This window comes from Centrocercus urophasianus, unplaced genomic scaffold (genome assembly GCF_019232065.1).
Source record: "Centrocercus urophasianus isolate 14NV4802_14NV808 unplaced genomic scaffold, USGS_Curo_1.0 seq_16, whole genome shotgun sequence".
In the NCBI taxonomy this organism is placed as follows: domain Eukaryota; kingdom Metazoa; phylum Chordata; class Aves; order Galliformes; family Phasianidae; genus Centrocercus; species Centrocercus urophasianus.
The window spans coordinates 698,716-712,562 of record NW_024884711.1 but is presented as its reverse complement, the minus strand read 5'-3'; the positions used below and the strand labels follow the sequence as shown (position 1 = coordinate 712,562).

The window sequence follows — 13,847 nt, the reverse complement described above, 5'->3', positions numbered from 1 at the left end:
ACTGACCTTTTCCTTTTCTTCATGCACACTTCCACGTGAGACACAGTGAATTTGCTCTGCTAGTTCTTTTTTCCTCACTGTTATTATCAAAAGATTGTTGCTTGAAAGCCAGAATCATGTTTTGTCAGCTGTGTAGCATTCCTTAGTCAAAAGTCACTCCTGAACATAAAGCATCATGAATATGTCTCAGCATCAGTGCTCTTTGTTCCTGTCCTCAACCAATTGTGTAATAAGCAGAAAGTCATTTAATTGCTGTGTCTGCTTGTGTCTTGAGCTCTTTACTCTCCCACTTAAAAAATAATAATAATAATAAAAATAATTATATATATATATATATAAATACCTTTGAGCTGTATGTGTAATGTCGAGTCTAGCTTCATTCTCCATCTGCACGGACACAAATGTTTGGGACTGTCTCCAGCAAACTGACTGTTCCAGGGATTATGACAACAAATGCTACAAAAATGCTTTGTGGGTGCTGTGATTGTGCATCGATGACTGTGAAATTCAGGAGAAGAGCTGGACAGGTAGCTGTGTGCAGAGTCCTACAGTTCTCAGTTCTTCTTCTGCTTGTATTTAGCAGACCAGGGGTAACCCGTGAGCTACAGCACACATCTAGAAGAAATTTACAAAACCATACTACCTTTAATGGGGTTTGAGTTGAAAGGTAGTTCTTACATGTTTACAGGCTTACAGTGTGCTGTTACAAAAACATTTAGCAACCACTATGGTAAAGGCTTTATTCAAATTATTGGAGCATTTTGTACAAATATTTACAGCATCTACAGTATCAAGAGGCTTCGTCTCTGATGTGCTTGATCTCAACAGCACCCCTTACCTTGCTACCTGTGGGAAAAAAAGGCATGAAATCATTGGTTGATGCAGAGGGGCATTATTAAAAGAATCTGATTAATTTAGAAATCAAAAGTAACAATGTTGAAAATATGACTTTGACCAGGCAATTAGGGACAAAAAAAAAGGGAAACAATCTCAGGACTTTATCAGCTATTTCTATCAATGATGAATAACAAGATACACATCTTGTGAGACTGTTTCCTGTGCTCCTTATAGTTCAGGGATTGACAGAAACTCCTCTGATTAGTGGAAATTAGTGATATTTTTCTGTATTTGAGGCTCTGTTGCAAAGTTGAAGCAAGCTGAAAATACATACCTTGGTGGTATGTGCACAAATGTGCATGTATTAGTAAGTTCTTATTGGAAAAAAAAAAAAAAGGGGTATTCTTGAGATTTTCCTTCTTTCTTCCTGGGATTTTCCTCTCTTTCTTCCTCACACGTTGTTCTTTAAGAACGGTAACTGTTTCCCCTCATTGTGATTTAAGTGTTTTTGTTTGTTCTTGAAGCTGTTTTGCTGAAGTTCAGTTTATTTAGATGAAATGTCGGGAAAAACACCGATTCAGCTTAGGTGTATCAGCCAGATAAATTTGCTTTAAAACAGCTGGCAGGCTGAGGGGGGAAGGCAAGGATGTGCAGCACTGACTGTAAGTGGGGGATAACTTGCCTTAAAAGACAAGAGCCTGAATGCCTGGAAAAATGATCTGATTGCTCTCTAATTTCTTTTCAGCATTGGTTGACAGAGCTGGAGATCTTCGCCATGATCTTTGCAGCTGCTATCCATGATTATGAACACACAGGAACCACCAACAATTTTCACATCCAAACACGGTGAGGCCATCGTAAATCATGATGCGTGGTTGGGGAAGCTTTTAGAAAATAACAGCACAGCCACATAGAAAAACGTAGAAGCTTTTGCCCCCAAGTGATGCAGGAGGAAAGTTCACTTCCCTACACTGCATTTAATTTTCTCTTACTCAACCATTTTCAACTGTATGCCTGTATTATAGATTTCTGACCATTGTGTCATATTAATAATCATGAAAAAGGGGAGGTCCCAAAATATCTCTGTGTGAAATTGCTGAAGACTAATTGTTATGCAGCTTGATCTATTTGGTCAAAGAGACCGTTTTGAAGGAGGTATTATAATTCAAAAGCTCAGCAGTATCTGCATTTGTCAGTACACACCAGCACGATATATAGTGTTCTTACTGGAAAAACATACTGCTGAAAGGTGGGGATATGTTTGCACTGCCTGTTTGGAAGTAAGTCCTTGCACTCACATCTTAAATCTTTGTAAATTCCTGGAGAATTTACAATCAGCTGATCACAGACTATACTGGACTGGCATTATTGTTGATCTCAGAGTCTTCTGTAGGGCTTTTGAGATTGATGGAAGAGAGGTATGAAGAAGATGGCAAAATTAGAAAGCGTGCCAGTATTGTGAAATGTCTAGCTGCAGTGATAATGAGGCATCTAATCTGTGTGTTATTTTGACAGTGTAAGTCTGCTGGTAGCACTGACAAACTAAGTGTCCTTGACTGACATAGCATACTTGGACATTTCTAAGATGCACTGCAACTTACCCTAAATTGCACATCTGGATTGTGGCAGCTGAATCATGCTATGTGTTGCAGATATATCAAGGACGCTAGGATAGATCACACATATGCTCAAGAAGGTTTTGGAGCACTGGAGGAAATTTCTGTCTGTGTTGTAGGATAAGGCAGACTCCACTTCTCACAGCTTCTTATATGCAAGAATTAGGGATCTGCTATATTTCCAAAGTAGAAAATAGCAATAGAAAAGCTCAGTTGTAATGTATGGTTTGTGACATTGAACAACAGAGGATCTAAAATGCTAAAAATTTACACTGCTCACTGGGAAGCAGGACTGAGAGAGGACTACAATGAATCGTACTCAATCTCTCTTGCCATAAACTTCAAGTCTTCAGAACAGCTAAGCTATCCAGCAATTTCAGATCTTTAACATGGAGCCTAAAATTAGATGTGTAGTACCTTTGGTCTTATACTATCCCACTGGGATTTGCCCTTCTGTACAGCATAGCTAGGTGCACAGATAACTGAAAGCAGCTCAGTTATGTCTTGCTTATGGCCTATTTACTATTCTGGGAACAGTATGAGAACACATCTCATAATTTCATATTTGGCTACACTCAGACTTCAATTTCAGAGCAATATACACAAGAACTGGAAAGGAGCCTTGTGATTCAGCCCTAAATTTACATTATATCTCTCAGTTAGAAAGCTTTTAGTATCCTTTTCTAATGTAACATAAGACTAGGTGAGTCTGAGCAGATGAAATAGATTTTGTGGTGAATTTTCATCTTTAGTTTTCTTTTAATGAGTAACAACAACGAATAAAGTATCACAAGCACTCCCAAAACACTTATATCTGTGCTATAGGAACTAACCTCTGTAGCTGAGCAAAGAAAAGCTTTTGAATATGAGATACTTGAGATAAGGAAGAAACATAACCTTCCTTTGTTTCCTTTCTAATCCTAGGTCAGACTCAGCCATTCTGTATAATGACCGATCTGTGCTTGAAAATCACCATGTTAGTGCAGCATATCGTCTTTTACAAGATGATGAAGAGATGAATATTTTATCTAATCTCTCAAAAGATGACTGGAGGTAAGCATGAACATGGTAGCTGCTTCAGAATATTGCACTGCCACCACAGACTGTTATTGCTTTGTTTGAGTAGCAGTATGCATCAGTGTGTATTGTGCATTAGCATTTCTGCTGCTAAGAGAGAAACAAAAGAAAAAAAAGCTCTATAAAGTGTTGACTTGCATATTTCTATACTTGGTTCTCACCTCAGATAGTAGTCAGACTAGGAATTTGTTGAAATGGATAATAATATACAGTTTGACTCCCATGTAATTTCAGCATCTCACAGAAACACCTTTTGTAGACATCTGTTTCTAAATGAGTGAAGAGGTAGGTTGCTGTTGCTGTTTGTTCATGCAAAATCATCAAGATACCCTTCATCTGTTTTGATGCTCCTTGCCTGGAAATTACATATGGAATGGAATGCAAATAAGAATCAAGTCCAAGGACCATGAATCAGTGTACCATATAAGCCAAAGTGATATAAGAAGCTATAATTTAAATTAAGCTCTGCAACATAGGATTTATGTGCCAAAATCAGTCCACAACTTGTTTTCTAATAGCAGACAATTCAAACTAATGAGGGCTTTTTTTTTTTCTGTAGGGGATTTTGAACTCCAAGAAGTAGTACCTTAAAAGTAGCCCTGTCTGTCAGACAGAAAGAAATCCTGGTCCACAGTCTTTCTCATAGGAGGGACTTGTAGGATCTTATATGCAGCACGGTGCTTCCCCCATGCACCTAAATTTGCTACAGTAATGAGCTGTCAGTTCATCTTACAGGAAATTAGCTTTGGTCTAGGGATTGGCTTCTGGTATGCTGGCCAATGACTGTGCTTCGTAATGTCTTTCACCTGCATTTCCTGTTTGTTTGACTTGTGGACAGTGATATAATCCTGTAGCTGAACAGTGGAAGACAATTTAAGAACTTAAACAGCTGGTTTCAATCAGTGTGAGTGTTGTGGAGCAGCAGCTTGAGAAATCCTGCCTGCCCATATAATCTTAGCATGGACAAGAAATATGAACTGCATTGAGATGTTAAAAATCTATTTATCTATTTGTTTATTTATTTTAGCTACGATTGGTAATGCCTTGTACAGTATTGGCAGCAAATTGCTGCTTGCCTTTGCATTGGTAGGGGAAACACAAGGAACTATCTGATTAGAAGGGGCAGCCCTAGAGCCACTGTTCATACGGATCAGTGGAGCAGCTGCTTGAGAATGCTTCACTGCAGGAATGCTGTCTTCAGGAAAGCAGTCTGCTTTGAGGCTTTACACTGTTTGTGGTTGGATGAAAACTAAGTTCAGATGTTTCTTGTTAATTCCCTTGTGTCAAAATGTGTGTTCTGTTGAGGTATATGTTTAGACTGAAGGTTTCAAAGATTATCACTTCTCCTTTTTATGAATTATTGTATCTGCCTGAATAAAAATATTGAGCTGTTTAGATTGCTTAGTTTTCCTGTCTAAGTAGGGCTGTATTATTTTGTAACTGCTGATCCAGCAGCAGCTGCAGGATAAAAATCATTATTTTAATGTGCTGTAATGCCAAAAAGCGATTCTCATGTGTCTTTGCTTTTGACTACTGGTTTGAAATCCCATAGGCAAGCATTTGGAAGGCACTGGAAGCATCAGCTAACTTCATCAGGATCTCAGATGCTGAGAAAAAAAACAAACACACAGTTTCTCAGACTGGTACTCAGAAATAGGACTTTCAGTATCAGTAGGACTGAAAGCATGAAAGTACGCTTTAGAGAACTGTTAAAACATGTCCAGATCTAATAGTATTTTCGTAGACGTACTTGAGTAATCTCTTTCAGCAAAAAGTCCAAATGCTAGCTCCTGGAAATCAAATTCTTAAATGCAGTTTTGACCTGAGCTCTCATTTCATTTTGACATTATTAATAAGAGAAGACCTGATGATCAGTTCGTCACACAATCCTACATGTATGGAGAAGGTTGAGGGAACTGGGCTTGTTTAGCTTGGGGAAGAGAAGGCTCTGAGGAGACCTCCTTGTGGCCTTCCAGTACTTGAAGGGAGCATAGAAACAGGAGGGGGAACAGTTGTCTACAAGGGTGTATGGTGACAGGACAAGGGGAATGGTTTTAAACTGAGACAGGGGAGGTTTAGGTTGGATATGAGGAGGAAGTTTTTCAGCCAGAGGGTGGTGAGGCACTGGCACAGGTTGCCCAAGGAGGCTGTGGATGCCCCATCCCTGCAGGCATTCAAGGCCAGGCTGGATGTGGCTCTGGGCAGCCTGGGCTGCTGGTTGGTGACCTGCACACAGGTGGAGGTTGGAACTGGGTGAGCATTGTGCTCCTTTGCAACCCAGGCCGTTCTATGATTCTGTGATATATATGTGGATTTCATCAGTTTTGTGTTATTTGGTCATCTAGTTCAGGACTGTATTCACTGGAAAGAAATGCAGGAGATTAGAGCTAGCTGTCACAGCTACAACAGAAATGGGTATAGGTTTTTTAGGAGAAGCTGATGAGACTGAAAGAGATTTTTTTGGCTACAGTCAAGAAGAAAGATGAATGCTTACTAGGACTTAAACAGTGTTTTACTCTCCTTGTTAAATATTTGAAAGTGAGTTGCCTCATTTGATGAATCCCATTTGTGCAAGTCATTAGCAAGTAAATGAAGAAACTGTATGAAAAACAGATCACAGTGATTTAAGAAAGCAAACTGCAAAGTGAACAGATGCTTTCCAAGATATGACTAAAGATGTATTTTCTGGCTCTGTAGTTCTTTGCTAATAATTTCCATGTTGTTTATTGAAGTAGAGTATACTTAGTGCAAGCCCTTTACTGTCAAGTACCGGATTAAAAATGCATCTGGAAAATGTTTAACTCTGAAACTGAATCAGAGTGCAGCTTCAGGAAGTGACCTTTCATGCAAAACTGATTGTGTCAGTAAAGTTGCTTGGGCTTTTGTTCCTCAGATAATTTTGAGTCCTCTTCGTCAATCATTGTTATTCCTTTAGAGTCTTTAGAGTCCTTTAGAGTCTTTAGAGTCTTTAGAGCAGTGAGAAACCTGGAATGGTTCTAAATGAAGACAACTTTAGTCAGTCTTCTTCTGTATGTAACAGCAGATACATGGCTGCATAATCACAAACTTTTCTTGTAAATTTTTTTTTCCCTCTGTATCCAGGATGGATGCATGCTTATGCTGAATGTTACACCTTTAGTGTGTGTCAGCCATTGAAAATGCTTCCTTGAAGGTAGCATTTTTCCTTCTATTAATTTTCACAGGAGTAAAGGCTTATACTATGTAAACTGGGTGAAATATCTCACTACAGGATATCTCACCTATTTCTTAGCATAGGGATTAGGTGATGTAAAGCAGTCATTTTCCTGTCCTTTTCCCTCGTATGTATGGAGATGGGAGCCTTTTGCTAGAATGTGGCTCTGAGGTGAACACTAACATGGAGCAAAGATGCATCCAGCAAAATGTCCAATAAAATGACATCATGTTCTCTGAGCCAAAAAAGGTAAAGGCATGTAATAGTTATTCTTAAGAGCAAATACGGATGTTTGCCAAATGGAGATCAGTGCAAGACTTGGAAGTACTTAGGTGTAAAGTCATCCAAAGTCTTGCCTGGCTCAGCAGTCATTAGTACAGAGACTATGCAACTGTGCTTGATGACAGAACTGTGCCAGACACCATGTTTTCATGGGCATCACCTGCAGGATATTTGTGTAGCAGTAATGAAATAGGAAATTCACTCCAGGTTTTCCTCTTCTCCAAATTGCTTTTCCTGGTACCACTCTCTCCACCTAATTGTAGCCTTCCCTAATTCTGCAGGGGCTGGTAAAAGACATGGAAAAGTTATCTTAGAATTTATCCTCAAATGTGATAACTTTGTACTTTTTTCTTAGGGTTAGGTTATAGATGTGAGAATATTGTGTCTCCATGGCTCCTGGCTTCTGGCCTTGGGGAAATGTATATCTGCCATGAGATAAAGCATCTGAAAATGTAATGAGGACTATTAAAATCCCCAATTAGTCAGACAAGCAGCACAGCCAGATCTGTAAAACAGACTTTGTGTCCACAAGGGATCTTCAGTTGAGGGGATAGGCAAGAAAACCCATTCCCAGGTCCTTAGTATTCTAATAGTGACCACTTTCACATGGTTGTAGTTTTGTTACCACAAGCTTTTGAGCCTTGTATCAAGATTAACCGTTTAGACCACTTGATTTTAGTGCATATTGCACTGATCCATCGGGCTGCTTGCAAAAGCACTATTTAAAATGTTTTCAAATTTCTCTGGAACACAGAAGTTTCTAACAACGTTGTGGAAAAGTACGGACTTAATAGATGTGTGTGTTCATCAGGCATCTGTTGGTTTTCCCATTAAATTATTACTTTGTTGTTGTACTCTTGGCTGCATTACGTTAAACTCGAATTTCAGCCCACGTTTTCTGTCATCCACACCGGCTTTTGCTCTGTCTCTGGCTTGGAGTACATTGACTTGCTCTCCAGTTCTTGGGATTCCAGTCCTTGTTCCACAAATGTTTTAAGCTGCCATTTGCCAGCACTGTTGCTAAAAGAAACAGTTTCTCCTCTCCTTTGTATTAACAGAGAGGTTTTTGTTGCTGGGAATGTATCAGTCGAGGGAACTGACCAGGACTAAGCTTGTTTCCAACCACCCTGTAATTTCTTTGAATGCTGTTGCAAGTGCTTGTACTTGAGGGTGAGGAGGGGGAGGTAGGTTTGCTTGTGGAGAGTGAGGACAACTGATTCGGTTTTAATGTGTGTGCAGAACTCTTGAGGGGGCATGTTATGTGACACCCATGGGATTGAGTAGGCACCGACGTCTTGGGTCTCTAAGCAGTGGGTGGCCTGGGGCTAGAACTTGAGTACAGCCACTAGAGGCAGGAGAGACATACCCAAAATAGACTGTCTCCTTCATGAAGGATTCATGAAAAGAATGGTAACTTTTATTTTTAAATGAAAACTGATCCATTTCTGAATATCCCAAATCCGTAGCTGGTAAGCTAACCTTGGGCTATTCTATTAAGCCACGAGCAGCAGAATTGAAGAAAGAAAAAAGAAATCTATATTGTATGCTAGATCAGAGAGTTCTGATATTTTAAAATTTCTAGGACATCCACACTATCTTCAAAGGAATTCCTAAGATCCTGAAAAGTTTGTTTAACAAAAATTTGTGCTGGAATAGTTTGAATGAGCAATGTCAGGGAAGTAGTGCAGGTTCTCAGAACTCTTGAATGTATATATATATATATATATATATATATAAAATATTTACTAGGAGATGCTTTTTAACATGCTGTTTTTCAACATGTTATTTTCTCCTCTAATAATAGAGCTAAGCTTTCAGTAAAGGTTTTGACCAGTTTTAGTTAACTGGATAGAAATACAAGTTCAAAAATTCACCTGATTCATGCCGTATCTTTAAACAGTCTGTTTGCTTTATTCCAAGAATGCTTTATAAAGAAATAAATTCAAAAGATTTATTCTTAAGTGAGAAAGGAAGTGTACTGATACTGATACTTTTCACAAATGAAACTTCATTTGCAGCCCTGCCACTGTTGTGTTTGTAGAAAATCATTCATCTTTCTCCCTCAATCTGAAAGAGTGACATAAGAAATCAGGAATGCTGTTGGTGAATTTGCAGATAACAACAGAAGGTGGAGTGTGTCTGAAGCTGGTTTTTGTGTTTCTTTTTCCTTGCTTCTCTCATCATGATGCCATTCAAAAGGGAGTTCAGGGCTCTGGTGATTGAGATGGTGTTAGCCACCGATATGTCCTGTCACTTCCAGCAAATCAAAGCCATGAAGAATGCTTTGCAGCAGCCAGAAGGGTGAGTCACTTCACAGCAGTGTGCACTGAGGGGCTTCATTTCAGCTTGTGCTTTGCCGTTATGTTTAACTTCAAAAACACCCCTCCAGAGGCCCTCACTCTCCTTGATGTGCACCTCACTTCTGTTTCTGCTGTTGAATTTTGAATGAATTCACTTAGGAGTGGACAAGCACTACCTACACACAAATCTCTCTTCTGTGTTGGTGGACCAAAGCTTGCAAAGGTCACTGTGTTGGGGTAAGCTTCCCTAGTCATTTTCCTTTGCATATGAGGACATGATCCAATCAACATGGACATGATCCATCAAGGACATGATCCATCAAGGACATGATCCAATGAACAAACTCTACCAACTGAGTAGGACTCTGGGATATACAAAACACAATCAGTGTGTCTTTCTGCAGATGGTAGCAGCAGCCGCCATGGCAAGGGGCCTGCTCCATAACAAGGGGAAAGACGAAAACAATCTGAGGTGCATCAAAGGAAAGACTGGAAAAGAACAGATGAAGCATTATGGGAAAGGCCTTTTTTTCACAGTATACCAGTAGGAGTTGCAGTGTTTTGTCCACAGCCTTCTCCATAAAGTTCTTGTTATGCTATTCTTAGTGATGGTCCTCTCTTTTTTTCACTTCAGACACAGATCTGTCCAGCACCCTCTAGAATTATATCTATATCAGATCAGAGTGTGGCTCATCACTTGGTGCTCTCTGAAGCTACAGCTCTTCCAACTATTTCGGGCAGTCAAAAGCTGGAATTAAAAACTGAAATTATTCATCCCAAGCAAACATTATTTACTGAGTTATTGGGCTAGGCTTTAAGGTTGTAGTCTTAAGAAATTGCCAGCTTTGCTCCAGTTTCCTAACAGTGAAGCATACTTACTGTGCAAAGTCGTCACTGTCCCTGAGAGCAGATCCTGTTTACTGCAGTAAGATGAACTCTCTTCTGACCTGCATAAAATGCAGCACAGATGAAATAGGGAGCATAGTGGCTCTTCAGTCAGATTGTGCAAAGAAGTGAGCCTGGAAAGGAGCTCAACAAAGCTGAGCAAAGTTTCTCTTTGTACTTCTTAATGTCTTTGTTACAATAGGAGTGGTGTATATTGGAGAAATTAGTCAACCTTTCATGGTTGTCAGGTTTTATGAACATGGAAATACTCCATTAATATCCTGACCAAAGACTCTGATGGCCTTATTTCCCTTTTTAATTGAAATTTTTGTTGTTCTCCACTGCAAGTGCAGGCAATTAATTTGTTTGATCCTTTGGATTTTCAGAATTGACAAGCCGAAAGCCTTATCACTGTTGTTGCATACAGCAGATATCAGTCATCCAGCCAAGGCCTGGGACCTCCACCACCGCTGGACCATGTCTCTGCTAGAGGAGTTCTTCAGACAGGTAAAGATGGAGAATTGCTCTGTGTTTTGGCAGCACAGAGGATCGGACAAGTAAGAAAATGTGAACGTGTATTTTCTTTCTTCTCTAATTTTCTCAAGAACATCCTAAATGATAGGAAGCTTTTTTGTCTGGTACAGTAGCACTGCCTATCAAGTCTCTTGGAAAGGCAGTGTCTGCTACACTGCCTATAGATAGAAATACTACCTGCATAGGAGAAGTTCTAATGTGGCTTGCTAAGCCAGGCTAACTACTTTTAAGGAATCAGTATTTCTTTCTAACTTGAAAAAGATAGAATATATGATGTTCTGCTTAGCTAATAAGCCGTAGAAAACGCATTTAAGTAGTTACATGTTATAAAGCTGTACCTATATTTTTGGAGTAGACATAAAGAAGTCCATTATCCTTACCAATCTTTAACCAGTTTTTTGAAGGACATCTGCTTTAAAGGCATTATGGGAATCCCTTCTTAATAAGGACCTTGCAAAAATTTGCTTTGAATCCTTAAGTTTGTTTTTCAAAGCAAGAATGGGTTTACTGGGTGGAAGCAGGAAAATCGTGCCTGCATCCATCTCTGTGTTACCACACAGAAGGCTCATGTAAGGAGGGTGATTTTCACATGCATTTTAGGGAAGACTCTGTCACTGGGCATGCTTATTCTCTTATAGCTCAGAAGGATACTAGATCTGATAAAATATACCATTGCTGAGTACCCTAAAAGATTGATGAGGGAGTTAAGATTAGCTGGCTGTAAGAACACAAAAAGGCCAGGTCTGGATCTGCTTTACATGTGCAATGAGGCAAAATCATTTTACGTTTTCACAAGGACAGCTGAACAACAAATCATGCTTCAATTCTGAATGACAGATGCCTCCATGTCTAGATAAAGCATTGCATAAAACTTGTGTTCTAGTTCTAAATTACAATGAAGTATTAACTCCCTTTTTGGGAAAAACCTTATGTTTACCATGAAAAGTAGACTTGTTCATTTAAGTTAGTAGATGGGTAAATACATACATCCCTACATGGTAGCAGAAGAGCAACATGCACTCTTCTCTGTGTTTGAGCTGAAAAGTGCCACTAGCCAGAGGGAACTAAGAAAGTAGGCTGGTTTCAGTTTAGGTATTTATTTCTTTATGCTCTTTAAGTGCAGATTCTCTTCCACATTTTTTGTTGTGTGTTATGAGGCACTTAACCTGAATCAGTGTGGGTTTCTAAAGCTCTTGGTTTCCAGTTCTCCAGTCATGTGACACAGGTCTTCCTGCATGAACTATGCGTGTTTGTAGATGTTAATGCTGCTTTTGAATACAATTTTATTGACTGATATTCAGCAGCTGGAATAAAGATCTCATAAAGGAAATATCTTGCATGTTTTACCTAGCAATTTAGCTATCCATGAAGGATCTGCCTGAACAGCTTCAAAATCATGTATGTCTTTGAGCAGTCAGGAAGGCTGTTAGGGGCTCTGGGGTTTGTAAGAGGCACGAGGAGTTAGAGAAAAGTGATGATTAGATAAGAGCTGGTACTGAAAAATGCTTTTCCTGAGAGGTGTGGCAGACATGATAACAGGTTACTTCAAAATATTTCTGTGTTTGGTTTCTGCTTACCCTGAAATTTGTACATCAGACTCCTAACATAAAGCAGGAGAAAATTGTTGTTTCACCCAAAGCTCTAACCTCTGGCAGAATTTATTCCTTCTGTTTATGTACGTTATAATAATAACAAAGAAAAAACCTATTCAGTGCTTCTTATGCCTACAGTTTTTCCCTAATTTGTTTGCTGGCTATTTTGACTTCCATTTGACATTGGTCAGAATAATGGCATGAAGTTCAGCACAGTTAAAGTGAGTTGCTGATTTAAGGAATTGGTTCTCTGGTACATTTAATAGGCTGTTTAAGTTTGAATGCTCACTGGGGATTACTGCAGCTGTCATCCTGTGTATCCTATCAGCCTCAAGCGATTTGTAATAGTGTGACTGAAGCAAGCTTGGTGTGAATATGCAGCTTAAATGACTGGAAGAAATGGGTTTGTAACACTTGATCTTCCACACTGTCTTGTGATGTTAAGAAAGGACTGTCAGTTCTGAGGGCTGGAAGCACGTTTGTACCTTTGTTCTTCAGCTCTTACATGAAATGTTAACAATATCAGTGTTTCCTTTGGACAAAAAATGTGATCTGTATCTGGCCAGCCATGACCTGTGAATTCCTTATCTGAAAGACAAAAGGAAAAAAAGCCTTAGCAAGTGCAAATCCTGGAGGATCAATCACGATTCTGAGGACGGTGTTCTGCTGAGTTTTCCAGAGAGCTCCAAAGAGAATCATTCTTAAGTACGAAAGGGTGCTTATGTAGTGCTTGGAAGTACCAAGCAGACAGGGAAAGCTATGAGGAAGGATTCGCTGGAATCAAAATGCTCGATTCCCACCGTTCTCCTTGGACCACGACTTTTCCAGCCAGACTCAGTTCTCCATAAATAATCTGTGTTTACAAAAACGTGCATGTACAAAACCTACTTCACTAAAGAAAGCTAAAATGGGTTGCTTTTACAGCAGTGACCTAAGATATCAAAGTTCAATGCCTTGTTCTAATTTATTCTCTTTTTTTTTTTTTCTCCAGGGTGACAAAGAAGCAGAGCTAGGGCTTCCCTTCTCTCCGTTGTGTGATCGGAAGTCCACTATGGTTGCTCAGTCTCAAATAGGTATGTCCCTTCTGGTGCATTGTAAGTAGCATCTTAAAAACAAAACTTAGAATCACAGAATCATAGATTCACCAAGGTTGGAAAAGATCTCTAAGATCATCCAGTCCAACCATCCAATATTTCCCACTAAATGTCCTTTCATACAACATCTAAACATTCCTTGAACACCTCCAGGGATGATGACTCCACCACCTCACAGGCAGCCATTCCAGAGCCTGTCCACTGTTTCAGAGAAGTTTTTCTTCCAACCTGAATCTCTCCTGGTGCAACTTGAGGCCAGAAAACTTATTTCTCCCTGTGCATGGAGGCTACAGTGATCTCTCACTATTTGAAGCTAGGTTATAGAGAAGAAGTAATAAAGTGCAGTGGTATTTTCTCCAGATCAACAATTCAAAGCTGAGGAGCCATTAAATTTACGGTGGTCTTTGGTTGCAGTAGAGTTACTTCTAATGTATGTG

General features: G+C 39.5%; 1 protein-coding gene across 2 annotated transcripts in view; it reads left to right on the top strand.

The window, feature by feature from the left end:
• The window catches only part of PDE1C (phosphodiesterase 1C), a 281,179-nt gene that overhangs the window by 221,401 nt on the left and 45,931 nt on the right, over positions 1-13,847 (top strand). For both annotated transcript variants that reach the window (XM_042817161.1, XM_042817160.1), the window contains 5 exons: positions 1,583-1,683; positions 3,378-3,506; positions 9,205-9,306; positions 10,577-10,697; positions 13,308-13,389. In XM_042817161.1, coding sequence (XP_042673095.1) covers positions 1,583-1,683; positions 3,378-3,506; positions 9,205-9,306; positions 10,577-10,697; positions 13,308-13,389 — 535 coding nt within the window. The remainder of the gene's footprint in view (positions 1-1,582; positions 1,684-3,377; positions 3,507-9,204; positions 9,307-10,576; positions 10,698-13,307; positions 13,390-13,847) is intronic.